This window comes from Aristolochia californica, unplaced genomic scaffold (assembly GCF_029961685.1).
Source record: "Aristolochia californica isolate CCGP_79_NKW_82.1479 unplaced genomic scaffold, dmAriCali1.0.hap1 SCAF_6, whole genome shotgun sequence".
NCBI classification, from domain to species: Eukaryota; Viridiplantae; Streptophyta; class Magnoliopsida; order Piperales; family Aristolochiaceae; genus Aristolochia; species Aristolochia californica.
In genome coordinates, this window is record NW_027182257.1 from 11,332,490 (window position 1) to 11,347,948 (window position 15,459).

Consider the following 15,459-nt stretch of genomic DNA (forward strand, 5'->3'; position numbering starts at 1 on the left):
TCATTTATATGTACTAAACTTGTAACTTGTTGATTTTAATATTAAAGGCACGAACTCGTTATTTGAATAATTTTTTTAGGTTATTTTCAAAGTTGTATATGTATTTATTTATTATTTTTTTCAATTTTATTACTATATTAAACTTCATATTTAAGTCTCTGGTAAATAAAATATAATGATTAATTAATTACTTTTAATTTTGTCAAAATATAATATTAATTAATACCATGCAAATCTATCTTATGTTATTAATATAATATTTTATTCATTAATCATAATTTTTTTTATTTACTCTATTGTATTAGTGATTTAATAGTGGTAATTAAAATATTGTTAACTAAAACATTTGGTTTAATTAATTTATTTTTATAATTAATAAAATTAATGGTTTTAAATTTCGAAGATGAAGATGAAGATGAAGATGGAGTTGTCCGCACTAAGGGGAGGTTAGTCCACAATGAAGTGGAAATGAAGTGGAAAATTGAATTGAAGTGAGATGAATTGCTTCCACTTCAACTCATGTTTGGGTGTTAGTCCAGGCCAGTTGAAGTGGTTGAAAAATAGATTCTAGTGTTAGTGCTCGGAAAACAGATTCTAGTGTCCTTTTTTTAAATAAAGGAGAGAATGAGTACATAATTAACCAATTAATGATTGCAATTCATTATAAATTAATATACTAATTACGTGTGACTAGAATAAATTATATAAAATTAATAAAAATTAAAAAATAATAGAAGGGAATATAATAAATAAACATAATGGTTTAATTAATTATAGCAATTGGATAATTAACCAATTAATGATTACAATTCATTATAAATTAATATACTAATTACGGGTGACTAGAATAAATTATATAAAATTAATAAAAATTAAAAAATAATATAAGGGAATATAATAAATAAACCTAATGGTTTAATTAATTATAAAAATTGGATAATTAACCAATTAATTATTAAAATTTATTATAAATTAATATACTAATTACGTGTGACTAGAATAAATTATATAAAATTAATAAAAATTAAAAAATAACATAAGGGAGTATAATAAATAAACATAATGGTTTAATTAATTATAGCATTTGGATAATTAACCAATTAATGATTAAAATTAATTATAAATTAATATACTAATTACGTGTGACTAAAATAAATTATATAAAATTAATAAAAATTAAAAAATAATATAAGGGAATATAATAAATAAATTTAATTATTTAATTAATTATAGAAATTGCATAATTAAACCAATTAATGATCACAGTTTATTATAACTTAATATACTAATTACCTGTGACTAGAATAAATTATTTAAATTACATAAAACAGTTAAAAATAACATAAATGAATATAATTAATAAATAAATTATTTTGTAATAACATAATATATAGTATAAAAATACTTAATAAATTAAAATACTTAATAAATAAAAATAAAACACGTGACAAAAAGGTATAAAATGACAAAAACTTTCCTTGCATCCTCAGTATAATGATATTTGCCATATGGATCGATAAGACTATTTGTGACATAAACATCAGACTCCAACCCCAATTTGATAGCATATGAGTGGATCTCTTTGCTCGCATCAATTAACTGCAAGCTAGCAATTGATTTCAGAATAGTGGACAATGTTGTTTGGTTACAGTTAAACCCTTCTTTTTGCATCTCACAGAAAAGTGATATGACTTCTTCATCATTCAAATTTTGTACGTAGGCTAAGATTATAGAATTCCAAGAAATTAAATCATGCATAGGCATCAAATTGAAAACCCTTCTTGCATCCTCCATAAGACCACATTTTGAGTACATATCAACAAGTCCCACACAGACAAATACATCAGTATCAAAACCCACTTTGATCAAATGTGAATTAATTTGCCTGCCCAAATCGATCATTCCCATGCCTGCACAAGCTTTAAGAATACTAGATAGAGTGAACTTGTTTGGAGTTGTGCCTAACACTTTCATCTCTTGCAACAATTCCAGTGTTAGATCATGGAAACCATGAAGAGCACAACCTGCAATAAGAGTGTTCCATGAAACAATATCAGGTAGCAAAATTTTCTCAAAAACCATCATAGCAGCTTCAATATCTCCTAATTTAGCATAAATATCAACAAGTGCATTGGCTGAAAAGGAATCAGCATCATATCCAAGTCGTATCAAAGATCCATTAGACATATGCAACCTTTCCATACAACATTTACTAGTTCGCTCAATTGGCTATGCAAAGAAAAGCCTTAACTAGTTCACTGAATTGGCTATTCACAGAAGAGAAGACCTTTTACAAGGTCGCACTGATACACTTTAGCTATCAGGTACAGCAACTATCTGCAAGCCAATTTATAAAAGACTTACTGCTTAGTTCGGTTTATGATTCTACAATAAATTCAAAAACAAGATACTAATTTTTATGCTATATCTTGTAAAGGAACCATACTGACTCATGTAAGTCAGCACTGATAAAACTTATGGATCTATTCTCACATAATAATCTCCGCTCTGTGGTCTTCCAAACCTCCTTTCAGTGAAACACTGAATGTCACTCTACTTTACCTCAAGTTTATTTTAAAATCGTGAGAATTTCATAGAAATAGCTCCAAGAAAACAAAATGCAAAGAAGTCAGCCTTTATCCGATGGGGAAGTTTCTCCCTCAACGATATGTTGGAGACCGCCTAGCGTTTACTTTTACCTAAATTCAACCACACAAATACAACACAGAGAAGTTTCTCCCTTTGGAACAGGAGTTTGAACTTGCACACACTTAGCCAATGCAGGTACATCAGAATTGACATCCAGAAACTTAGCCAACAACAACAGCAAATGGAAATCAGAAATTCTTTTTACAAATGGAAGGCTTTTTGCACGGTCTAAGTGGGTCTTCAGTGCCCTCATGGTGACTGGATTTATTCGGTTCTCAATTGGAAAAGAGGGCCCTGCATCCAACATCAACATTGTGGGTGAAACATATTATGATAATGGACCTAAAGATAAGTAAGGGTGGAACCAGAAATGAAAGATCAGCTACCACTAGATTAAATATCCATCATGGCATCCAGATTCTAGAAACCTGCCTCGTATAAAACTGGCCAACAGAATAATAAGCTTCCAAAGTTGTCTAACGTTTTAAAATTAGCCACAATCAAGATAAATTACGCACAAAAATTAAAATTAACTCAAACACAAAACTAAATTAGTTGAAAAAAAAATTAGGGTTTCGGATTACCTTCTGAAATTTGGGGGAAATCACCATCGAATGGGAAAATGTAAGCCCAATGGAAGAAATCGACGCCTAACTGTCGAAAATCGAAGAAGATTGAAGGAAATCGAAGGATATCGAAACCGGAATAGGTTAAATCAAAGGAAATCGGGGGAGGAGGAAAGAGAAGAGCGAGAACGAGAAGGAAGAGGGAGGCCGAGAGTGAAAAGAGATGGAGGCCTAGAGGGAAAAGAGAGAGGGAGAGGGAAGAGAAAGGCCGAGAGAGAAAGAGACGAGAGAGGGAGATGGGGCGAAAACGAGAGACAACAAAAGAGAGGGAGCAGAGAACGAAGACGATCGCCGAGCGAGAGGAGCAGAGCGAGCAGAGACAGCAAAAAAGAGAGAAGATGTCGGGCAAAATTTTTTGTCCAGAGACGAAGGCTGAGCGAGAGGAGAGGAGAAAGGAAATGAGCATGATTTTTTTGTTTCGGGGGGGGGGGGGGAAGAAGCGACGCCGTCGCGGTAAGTGGATGACTTGAAAAAAAGGGCAAAAACAGAATTCTGTCGTTTTTGCCTGAGGAGATGAAATGGTGTTATCTCATTTCAAGTCCAAGTCATTCTGGATTAATGCCATAAGTGGGATGAACCAGGTAATACGGGGGGAATTCATTCCACTTCATTGTGGACTAACCCCCCTAACACCTTATTTCGAAGATTTCAAAGATGAAGTTATCCACACTAATACTCATTTTGAAGATGAAAATCATGTAGATGCATAAGATGAAGATGAAGATGAAGATCAAATTTTTATTTTATTAATTAACCCCCTTTAGTCCACAATGAAGTAGAATGAATTTTCCATATTACCTAATTTATTAAAATACGACGTTAGAGTAGAATGAATTGAATTGAAGTGAAATTATATCACTTCAAATCACTTCATTCTCGGCAAAAAACGGGATTTTGGTTTCCCACTTATTTTACGAATCATTCAGTTGAATCCCCCCCCCCCTGTAACGAAAATTTTCCTCTCATTTCTCTTTGTTTTCGCCCCATATTCTTCCTTTCGTCTTCGCTCTCTCTGCGTTCTCCCGTATCTATCGTTTTCGCTGTTGGCTTCCTCTCGTCTCTCTCGGCCTCACTCTTCCTTCTCTCCCTCTCTCGTCTCCCTCTCTCTTTTCCCTCTCGGCCTCCCTCTCTTCTCACTCTCGGCCTCCCTCTCCCTTCTCGCTCTCGCTCTTCTCTTTCCTCCTCCCCCCTCCCCCCGATTTCCTTCGATTTATCCTATTCTGGTTTCGATATCCTTCGATTTTTGACATTTAGGCGTCGATTTCTTCGACTGGGCTTAAATTTCCCCATTCGGCGGTGGTTTTCCCCAGATTTCAAAAGGTATGCCGAAACCCTAATTTTTTTTCAACTAATTTAGTGTTGTATTTGATTTAATTTTAATTTCTGTGCGTAATTTATCTTGATTGTGGCCTAATTGTTGGATTTTAGGTTAGGGTTTATGGGATTTAGGGTTCAATTTCGTCTTGATAGGTTAATTTCGGGATTAGAGTTGGGGTTTGGGACTTTTAGGGTTTTAAGGTCTAGTGTATTTATATACCGATGTATGAATTGCTAAATTTTGTATCTTTTCCTATTTGAACATTATTTTTAACTTTACTGCTGTGAAGCAGAAATTAGTGGTGAAAGCAGTCTCTCTTGCTATTGCTCGAGATGGTGCAAGTGGTGGTGTTGTTGTGAGTTTTTTCTCTTTTTCAATTCTTTTCAAATCTGTGACAGTTTTATTCTTTTTTCACATATGAACTATAAAACCTGGTCCCATCCAGCAAGAATTTAGTGTTTCTTTTCATTTTGTAGTAAAATTTGAGTTAGATTGACACATGGGGGGTTTTCTGGTATAAGTTATTGGGTTCAAGTGTCACCAGGGGTATTGGGATAGTGAGGTTGGTACAACTGGTTGAAAGGCTTATTTTATTGAACCAATAGATGGCAGAAATTTAACTATAATTGGCTCATGTTGGTTGGAATCTAATAAATAATAATTTTTTTCTGCCAATCATTGCCACGCATGGATGAAATAGGCTTCTTTTCTCCCAATTCAAAACACATTGATTCTCTAAGTATATTATGCAGGTTACTATAAAATAAACTGCTATTTGATTGTCAACCTGTGCTGTGCACATTCTCAATTTCTGTGATCCTTATGTTCATTTGTTAATCACTGAGTGTCGTCATTATCCATGATCAATGGCCTATTCAAATTAATAATCTCCCCCTATCCTGGGGGCACATTCCTTTCCTTTTTGAAAATTCTTGGATCTTGCTGGAAGTTTTTAACTCTTCCATTCCGGTCTGGTGGCAAGAATTGACCCGACACCCTAACCTTGGCTGGAATCTCGCCCTGAAATTAAAAGCTCTGAAATTGAAGATTCATTCGTGGTATGCTTCCCACCGTGTTGCTGCTGCTGCTGCTGCTCGGAAGGACTCGGTTCGCAGACGCATCTCGGAGCTCGACTTACTCGAAGAGCAAAGGTCTATTTCTTCTTCTGATTTAATTCTTAGATCTTAATTACATTTCGATCTTTCTACTATGCTATGTTGCGAAACTGTTCGTTGGAAACAGCGAGCAAGATTTCGTTGGATGGCCGAAGGGGATGGAAATACAAAAAATTTTCATGCTATTGCCTCGGCTAGAAGGAAGGTTAACCGTATCACTTCCATCTCTCATGGAGACCAAGTGATAACGGATAGCCCCTCTATCCCTAATCTCTTCGTGAAGTTTTTCTCAGAACTATATGCTGAAGAACGTTTCAATCAGCCGAAATTGCATCAACTCGATTACTAGAGAATCTCCTTGTCCAAAGCTGCAAACTTAGAAAAGTCCTTCAGCATAGAAGATGTTGAACTGGCTGCTATGGGGCTCCCGAAGGATAAAGCCCTTGGCCCAGATGGGTTTAATGGTGAGTTTTATCATAAGTATTGGGATACTATTAAATCAGATGTTTATGTGTTCATCCAAAATTTTCACTAAGTCGGCATCACCCATAAGGCAATTGGTGTTTCTTTTATTGCCCTTATCCCAAAAAAAATCCCCTGCCAATCTTCCTCAGGATTTTAGACCTATAAGTCTGACCACAAGCTACTATAAAATCATAGCCCGTCTGCCGGCTAACCGCCTTTGGACCCACCTCCCTAAAATTATTAGCCCCTGCCAAAGTGCTTTTATCCGAGACAGAAATATTCTAGATTCTGCCATGGCTGCCCACGAGCTCTTAGACACTTTCAAAAAATCAAAACAGCCAAGATTCGTCCTGAAAATAGATTTTGAAAAGGCCTTTGACAGAGTAAATTGGAAGCTAGCTGATTATCTTTTAGATAGAATGGGTTTTGAGACTTGGTGGAAATTCTGGATGAGGAGTTGCATTTCTTCCCCACATTATTCTGTTCTAGTAAACGGGTCCCTTTGCGGATATTTCAAAGCTACTAGAGGAATAAGACAAGGCGACCCACTGTCCCCATTTCTGTTCACTCTCATGGGGGAACATCTTGCTTATGTGGTCGGATTTGCCAAACAGACTGGTTGGCTTAAGCCTATCTCGATTAATTCTGAGCAGAACATTCCTCTATTGCAATATGCTGATGATACTATATTTTTTGGAGAAGGTTCACTTTCTCAAGTCTCCCACTTGAAAGCTCTATTAAACCTCTTTGAGCTGTCTTCTGGGCAGAAGGTAAGTTGGGCTAAATCTTCCATTCTGGGTTTCAATATTGATCCTTTGGTTCTTAATTCCATGGCAAACTATTTGGGTTGTAAAGTTGCCACTTCTCTGTGTACGTATTTGGGTCTCCCCCTTTTTCCTGTATTACCCAAAAAATCTTCTTGGCACCCAGTCATTGAATGGCTTGAAGGTAGGCTCGCTTTCTGGAGGTAAGTTTTTGTCTAAAACTGGTAAACTCACTCTGATTAAGTCATGTTTACATGATATTCTATCTTACTTTTTATCAAAGTACTATTGCCCAACCTCTGAAAGGAAGAGAATAAAGTTTTAGAAAAGAAGATTTTTATGGGGTGGGCAAAATGGTGAAAAAAAATATTTTCTTGTAAAATGGGTTGACATATGTAAACCTTTTGCTGAGGGTGGCCTTGGAATTCGCAACACTGCAACAACAAACTCGGCTCTGCTTTTGAAGTGGATCTAGAAATTCAACATGACCCTGTCTCTGGATTGGCAAAACATGGTGGCGAGTAAAGCAGATAAGTTTTTGGGATGGTGGACTGAAGGAGGAAGGTATAACAGATTATCTCCTATCTGGAAAAAAATAGCTAAGTTGTTGCCTGTCTTCAAAAACGTTATCAAGTGTTATATTGGATTTGGAAGTAGGACAAGGTTTTGGACAGATTGGTGGATAGGTCAGGCTAGTCTAAACTCTTGCTATGGTCAAATCTACTCTCTCGCTAGAAATAAGGAGGCTAATATTTCTACTGTTGGACAAAATTCTTGTGATTGGAACCTAAATCTCCGTAGAGGGCTGACGGAAAGAGAAACTATTGAAGCCGCCGAACTCATTACGAGTCTATCTTCGGCCCGTGTCAAAAATGGCCCAAACACCCTGATATGGACACTTTGTCCCAAAGGTACGTTTTCTGCTTTATCTGCCTATAAAGCTCATCTACCCCCCTCCCATGCTCAATCTTGTCACCCATCAGCCATTGCGTGGTCCCTACACGTACCCCCGAGAGCAAAATTCTTTATCTGGACTGCTTGCCAAAACAAAATCCTAACATCAGATGCGCTAATTCGTTGGGGAACGCATGTTTTGGATCCTCTTTGCCTGTTTTGCATGTCCTCCACTAAAACTGCAGATCATGTACTTCTGCATTGTAATTATGCGCACTCGGTATGGACAAATCTCATCAACAAAATTGGCTTGCACTATTGCTCATCCCAAAATCTCGTTTCTACAATCCACACGATTACAAAGGTTAATCTCCCTAAAATTGGAAAGTTATTAATCTCCTGCAGCGTCGGTCACATGATCTGGGGCCTTTGGAAAGAACGGAATAACAAAAAGTTTAATAACAAATCCCTTCCTGACTACATTCTTTGCAATCAGATTGTGGGGCAAGTCACCTCTTGGATTCGGATGCGAAAAGAATTCAAAAGTCTTGGAGGGATCATTCTTCGTGAGAATTGAGATCTTGTTGCAAAATTGTCCTATCCCCCCCGCCCTCCGACTATGGAGACTTGGTCTCTTCCTTCGACTGGATTTTTTAAACTAAACTTTGATGGAAGTGCGTTAGGTTGTCCGGGGTTAGCTGGATATGGGGGGGGGGGGACCAAGGAAAATTGCTCCTCTCTTTTTGCGGGCCACTCGGCATATCAGACTCAACAACTGCTGCGTTATCTGGGTTGTTCAATGGCCTGAAGTTGTTTCATCAGAGAATGGAAGGACCTTTATTTGTCGAAGGCGATTCACAAGTTGTTATCAGTTGGTGTAAGAAGACATGCAAACCCCCATGGCGGCATTGGGATCTTTTTGATGATATATGTACTTTAATTTCCCAAATACGATGCAAGTGGAATTATATTCCTAGATCCGCAAATCACTTGGCGGATAGTGGGGCTAAAACAGGTGTTTTTCTCCAACAACTTGTTGTGGAGGAAGGTCCTGTTTAGTATGGTTTGTATTTTTTTTCTCTCTCAGTAATATATTCACACCTTAAAAATTGCCTTACAACTGCTGCAACTTTTTTGTTGTTTTCATTCTATTTTTATTTGTTCTTTACTGTTGTGGCTTATGACTGTTATTTTGCAGATAAACTCCGAAGGTGTGAGTAAAATTTTTATCCTCTTGATGCTCTGCCTCTTTGGCACGAGGAGATGGAACCTGTCAACTCGTACCTGGATGTAATTACCTCGAGCAACGGAGCCAGGGTTCATCTTGTAATGTATTAAAAGTATTATTCAAATAAACCTCTTGCTGGTTAGATCGAAACATACGGGGGAAGAACCAGAGGGAGTAGGAGAGGAACGGAGGGAGGGAAGGAACACGCAGAGAAGAAGAGTATCCAGGTTTAAGGATCGTTCGACGGCTAGGAAGGATAAGAGTTCTAATCTGTTTAGCAGATAAATAGAAATTCTGTTCGTTGTTTGGTCCATGAGAGATGTACCAGTGGCGGAAATTCGAGTTTTTCGAGGAGAAATCCTCGGGAAAATGTTCGATGCCGAAGGAAATTGAGGGAAACATAGAATGTTGTTCGAGCGGACGAGGGAAGATTGTTGTGGGTTGTGACGATGGTACCGTGAATTTGCTTGATCGAGGGCTGAAGTTCATGTATGGTTTCCAGGCCCACACATCTGCTGTCTTGTTTGTTCAACAGTTAAAGGTAGTGACTTTTCTTTCTTTGTATTGTCTTTTGATGGCGTTAATCTGTAATTTGTATGGAAATGTCTTTCCCGTTTTTCTGCTAGAGATTATGATTCTCAATGTTTAAAGCTGCGTGTATTTGGTGGAAATCCTTTGTTTTGCTTAGCATCCTTACTTCGTTGGTTTTAATTTAATTACTTTTAGCTTCCTTGGCAGAGTTCGTCTCTGTGGTGTTGGCACAGTATCTCAATGGTGTAAATACCTGTCTTCCCTTTTTGTTCACTGTTATTTGTCCATTTTAGTTCTTGATTACTACTTATGCTGTTATTGTAATTCATTTTTGTTTTAGCCCATTCAATTTTTCAGTTTTAGTTTCTCTCTCTCTCTCTCTCTCACACACACACACTCACTCTTTTTCTTTTCCTACAGTTGAGGGTTCATTAGAAACTCAATCTTATATCTGCTTGGTCTGATTTTAAAACTTATAGTCGGGGTTTTCTTAGATTATATTCTTTGATATTTTATTCTATGCTCATTCTACATCTTTCGTTTTTGTGTGCTCTAAACCAATTTGAAGTCCAGCAAGACTTTCACATTCAGTTCTAACTCATCATGCATCTTTTAGCAGCATAATCTACTTCTAGTTCTACCTACGGTTTTAACTCATCATGCATGTTTAGTTCGGAGCAAATAAATACTTTGTCAATACATTACACCAATCTGCTGTGCCTCTGTGGGCCTATTACTTGCAGACATTAGGACATCTTGTTGCAGGGAAGAACAGGAATGCTACTCGAATCTGTATAATATTTGAATCCTTAGAATGGAAATCTTGCTGCTTAAATTATGTACTGTGGATGCCACATTAAGTCATTTATTCCTCTCTTAATTACTCAGCTACGTAATTTTCTTGTAACTGTTGGAGTGGATGAGCAAACATCTCCACAGCTATCACCAATCAGCCTGAAGGTTTTTGACCTGGACAAGATGCAATCAGAAAGCTCAAGCACTAATATTCCAGTTTGTATCCAAATTTTACGTATATTTACCAGTCAATTTCCAGTTGCAAAGGTATATAAAGATGTCCTTTCTATCTGGCTTCTCTCTCTCTCTCTCTCTCTCTTTCTCTCTCTGTATACTTTTTATTTTGATTACATGCTTATTTGCAGATAACATCATTCTTAGTTCTTGAGGAAGCTCCGCCTATATTACTCATATCAGTTGGACTGGACAATGGTTGTATTTACTGCATCAAAGGGGATGTTGCGAGGGAGCGTATCACTCGTTTCACACTCCAGGTGGAGAATACATCTGAAAAGAGTAGCTCTTCAGTCACAGGATTAGGTTACAGAGTCGATGGCCAATCCCTGCAACTCTTCGCTGTTACTCCTTCTTCGGTGAGCTTGTTCAGTTTGCAGGATCAACCACCTAGGCGCCAGACATTAGATCATATTGGATGTGATGTCAATAGTGTAGCAATGAGTGATCGCTCGGTATGCAGTTTTTTGTTTTTTTTTGTTTTATGTCTAACTATTATTTCTATTTATCTTTCGTTATGGTAATTTTCCTTTGTATTCCTCCATAAAAGAGCTGTCTTGGAGCATGGTTAATTAGATGGTTTAAAGTGGTTGATTACTTTGTTTCTGCTGGCAAAAAGCTCCATTAAATTTATATATTCTGTTGTTCATCTTTCAGGAACTAATAATTGGTCGTCCCGAGGCAGTTTACTTCTATGAAGTTGATGGTCGTGGGCCCTGTTGGGCTTTTGAAGGGGAGAAGAAATTTCTGGGGTGGTTTCGGGGATACCTACTATGTGTCATTGCAGATCCAAGAAGCAATAAGAATACCTTCAATGTTTATGATCTTAAGAACCGGTTGATTGCCCAAAGCATGATAGTTAAGGAGGTATCACATATGATTTGTGAATGGGGTAACGTAGTTCTGATACTTAATGACAAAACAGCTTTAGTCATTGGAGAGAAGGACATGGAGAGCAAATTAGATATGCTCTTCAAGAAAAATTTGTATACGGTTGCCATCAATCTTGTTCAGAGTGCCCAGGCAGATGCAAAGGCCACAGCTGAAGTCCTAAGGAAGTATGGGGACCATTTATATGGGAAACAAGACTATGATGAAGCCATGGCCCAATATATCCACACTATTGGTCATCTTGAACCTTCTTATGTGATACAAAAGTTTCTTGATGCCCAACGTATCTATAATCTTACAAACTATTTGGAGAAATTGCATGAGAAAGGACTGGCTTCAAAAGATCATACAACCCTATTGCTAAACTGCTATACAAAATTGAAAGACGTAGAAAAGCTGGATTTGTTCATTAAGAGTGAAGATGGGCTTGGAGAGCACAAATTTGATGTGGAGACTGCCATTAGAGTCTGCCGTGCTGCTGGCTATCATGAGCATGCTATGTATGTTGCTAAGAAAGCGCACAAACATGAGTGGTACTTGAAGATCTTACTTGAAGACCTTGATAGGTTTAAGGAAGCACTGGATTATATATCAAGTCTTGAACCTTATCAAGCTGGGATAACTGTGAAGGAGTATGGTAAGATTCTTGTGGAGCATAAGCCGGTAGAGACTACTGATATTCTAATGAGATTGTGCACTCTTGATGAAGAATCAAGCACAAAGAAGGCCTCAAGTGGAACCCACTTATCTATACTGCCATCTCCTGTAGATTTTCTCAATATCTTCATCCACCATCCTCAGGCTCTTATGGATTTTTTTGAGAAGTATATTGGCAAAGTGGAAGACTCCCCTGTGCAAGTAGAAATTCACAATACCCTCCTGGAGCTATACCTATCTAATGACTTGAACTTTCCGTCACTCTCACAGGAAAATGGCTTTGTTGCTCCCTATCTGGAAGGAACTAGTTCCTTAGGTGCTTCAACATCCACAACGGCTGAAAGCAAAGATGTGAATAAAGAGGAGCACAAGCAACGGCTTGAGAAAGGACTGGCATTGCTCAAGAGGGCATGGCCTGCTGACATGGAACAGCCTTTATATGATGTGGATCTTGCTGTCATTCTTTGTGAGATGAACTCATTCAATGAAGGGCTTCTGTTCTTATACGAGAAAATGAAGCTTTATAAAGAAGTGATTGGTTGCTATATGCAGGCCCATGATCATGAGGGGTTGATTGCTTGCTGCAAGAGGCTAGGAGATGTGAGCAAAGGTGGGGATTCATCTCTTTGGGCTGATCTGCTCAAGTACTTTGGGGAACTTGGAGAGGATTGCTCCAAGGAAGTCAAAGAGGTGTTGTCATATATTGAAAGAGATGACATATTACCCCCAATTATAGTTCTACAGACTCTTGCTAAGAACCCATGTCTTACTCTCTCTGTTGTGAAAGATTATATTGCTCGGAAACTTGAACAAGAATCAAAGCTGATTGATGAGGATAGGAAAGCTATTGAGAAGTATCAGGTTAGTTTTCTTGGGGATGGACATCATTTAGCTATTTAAATGTTGAGTCTTAGCAGCTGAATACAAAAAGTAGAATATCGATTCTTTTTTTTTCTTTTGACAAACCTTCATAATCATTTAACAAGCTTGAAATGATAAAGTTGTTAAAGTTGTTACTCTAATTCCTGTCTGAGCTTCTGCACCTGGATTCACCTGTTTTTTATTTTTCATAGAAAGCTAAAATTTTCAATAAGTATGAAAACAACATGTTTCTCTAGGAGTGCCAAGTACTGCTTGCTCTTCTCTTTTTATCTCCACCTTCAAATATTCTCCAAGAATGAGGTTCAACCAAATGCACCTTTATTCTTAAGAGTTATAGCCTTGAAATCATTTCCAACCTGCCGACCTTGAGGCATGTGGTTTTGAAAACCAATGAATACATGTAGTGGGAAAGGAAGTTGGACTCAAGTTTAACCAACTTTAGTTACACCCAATTTTACTTCTTCAAAAAAGTCATTCATTTTTTTTTTTTTTAATTAAGGATGCCATTGACTTCTACCTATTCATAATAATGCCATTATCTTCATTTTATCATTAAAAATTGATACGGACTAAAAAAAATAACGCAAATGAACATCAATCAAGAATGCATGGGATTATAAAATATATCTTCAATATGAAGAAATCAATCATTTCAAAAAAGAAGAAGAAGAAATCAAGTTTTAAACCATTTAATTCAAAGTCGAAAGTTAAATAACAAATTTGATGCACCTAGCTTTAATGGATTTTGGTCCAGACTCTTTTTTTCATATATGTATATGTGCTCTACCTTAGAGTAGTGCTATTCCCTGTTAGTCAGATCTTTTAGAAATAAAAAAACTATATACTCAAGTTAGGTACACCATTGTTATCAGTGAAGAGCTTCATTATAAACAAAAATCCATTTTTTTTTTTTTTGAAATGGTTTCGGATCAAATCCATTGAAAGCCTTAGAAGCAGTAACATTACAAATGAACTTCCAAATTGTGAAGAAAAGCAGGAACATTAGAAATGATCTTCCTAATTGTGAAGTATGTGGTGATATGTGATCTTTGTTGTGCAGGAAGAAACCTCAGCTATGAGGAATGAGGTCCAGGATTTGAGGAACAACGCAAGGATCTTCCAGCTGAGCAAATGCTCTGCTTGCACTTTCACACTTGATCTTCCTGCAGTCCATTTTATGTGCATGCATTCGTTTCATCAACGGTGCCTGGGTGACAATGAGAAAGAGTGCCCTGAATGTGCACCTGAGTACAGGTCAGTCCTAGAGACGAAGAGAAACTTAGAACTGAATGCCAGAGATCATGATCGATTCTTCCATCAAGTCAAGAACTCCAAAGATGGGTTCTCTGTAGTTGCTGAATATTTTGGTAAGGGTATTATCAGTAAAACCATTGAAGTCCCACAAGATAATACTACCTGATCAGTCTTCCCTGGTTTGCTGGAAGGAGGTTATTTAAGCAAGTTCTTTTACTGTCAATGACTTGTGGAGAAATGATTTATTTCCAGAGCTCGAATACAATACAAGTTCAAGCACATCAAGTTCCAACTCATTTTTATCGGGCCTCAAAATTTTTATTGTTTGGAAGGTTCCCGGCTGCGAGAGCTAGTCACTTCTGCTCCAAGAACCATTTTTAATGTGATACTAATCTCGAAAGTTTACCCTGTGAATTTCTTGTATCCTTTATATTATGTCTGCTTACAACTGCTGTTATGTAAGTTCTGGAGAGTGGGGATACCTGCCTTGTAATGATTTTGTTGCTGTTTCATCAGTATAACATTTACATGCTTGCATGCAATGTATCCCCTGAACTTCGTCAGATATGTGTTCCTGCAAATTGACAACAGCATTGATCTATTTTGTGTTTATGCCTCAGATTATTGTTTCAAAACCTGATCCCTTGAATCATTTTTAAAGGATTAGCAGCCTCTAAACGACAACAATTTGCATGAACCGGACACATGTTCTAGTGCATATTGAATGTACTGGCAATAAAACCAGAAAAGAGGTTGCAAAATCTAAAAACTTAGATCAAAGTGGATTAGATTGGACAGTTGAATTGGGTTCAATCAGACTGGATTTCTTGTCTGGGTTATGGATTTTATTGACCTCGAGAATGACAATTGATCAGCAGGAAGGGTGGAGACTCCTTCCCTACATTATTTACTCAATAGATATGGAAAAAATGACAAAATTTACTTAAAAGTATATAAAATAATTAAAGTATAATAAATAATATTATCCGATAAAAATCTAGAATAATGTCACGCAAATATGTAACGCGCAAATATGTAACAATATTTACCTAGCCTCGTAGAGTTGTTGCTCGGGACCCATTTCTGGTCGCCACCCTTCGATACAGGAAGCGCCGACTTAGTGTCTTAACTGCTTGGCTCTCCATGGTGCAGGCTC

At 37.2% G+C, this 15,459-nt stretch overlaps 3 protein-coding genes across 6 annotated transcripts; 2 read left to right on the top strand and 1 right to left on the bottom strand.

Annotated features, from left to right (window-relative positions):
- Positions 1-1,422: 1,422 nt before the first annotated feature.
- Positions 1,423-2,187, bottom strand: LOC137935251 (pentatricopeptide repeat-containing protein At4g39530-like). Its single transcript, XM_068779941.1, has one exon. The coding sequence runs from the start codon at positions 2,185-2,187 to the stop codon at positions 1,423-1,425; it is 765 nt and encodes a 254-aa protein (XP_068636042.1).
- Positions 2,188-4,225: 2,038 nt separating this feature from the next.
- On the top strand, positions 4,226-14,904 carry LOC137933899 (vacuolar protein-sorting-associated protein 11 homolog). Of its 4 annotated transcripts, XM_068778000.1 has the most exons (8): positions 4,226-4,595; positions 5,576-5,744; positions 6,031-6,172; positions 9,030-9,600; positions 10,479-10,652; positions 10,751-11,074; positions 11,277-13,028; positions 14,110-14,904. In XM_068778000.1, the coding sequence occupies exons 4-8, from the start codon at positions 9,379-9,381 to the stop codon at positions 14,467-14,469; spliced, it is 2,832 nt and encodes a 943-aa protein (XP_068634101.1). In that variant the 5' UTR covers positions 4,226-4,595; positions 5,576-5,744; positions 6,031-6,172; positions 9,030-9,378; the 3' UTR covers positions 14,470-14,904. The 4 variants fall into 4 exon arrangements, with proteins under 4 accessions (XP_068634101.1, XP_068634100.1, XP_068634099.1 ...); XM_068777999.1 differs by lacking the exon at positions 6,031-6,172; XM_068777998.1 differs by lacking the exons at positions 5,576-5,744; positions 6,031-6,172.
- Positions 7,422-8,408, top strand: LOC137935253 (uncharacterized). The gene has a single exon (XM_068779942.1). It carries the CDS (start codon positions 7,422-7,424, stop codon positions 8,406-8,408), a length of 987 nt encoding a protein of 328 aa, XP_068636043.1.
- Positions 14,905-15,459: the final 555 nt, after the last annotated feature.

What these genes read in the sequence shown, in the direction of transcription:
- LOC137935251 (XM_068779941.1), bottom strand. Translation starts at nt 2,187, where the DNA reads ATGTCTAATGGATCTTTGATACGACTTGGATATGATGCTGATTCCTTT.
- LOC137935253 (XM_068779942.1), top strand. Translation starts at nt 7,422, where the DNA reads ATGACCCTGTCTCTGGATTGGCAAAACATGGTGGCGAGTAAAGCAGAT.
- LOC137933899 (XM_068778000.1), top strand. Translation starts at nt 9,379, where the DNA reads ATGTACCAGTGGCGGAAATTCGAGTTTTTCGAGGAGAAATCCTCGGGA. An exon ending in TGTTTGTTCAACAGTTAAAG is followed by an intron (nt 9,601 to 10,478) that starts GTAGTGACTTTT and finishes TTAATTACTCAG; the next exon opens with CTACGTAATTTTCTTGTAAC. An exon ending in AAGCTATTGAGAAGTATCAG is followed by an intron (nt 13,029 to 14,109) that starts GTTAGTTTTCTT and finishes TTTGTTGTGCAG; the next exon opens with GAAGAAACCTCAGCTATGAG.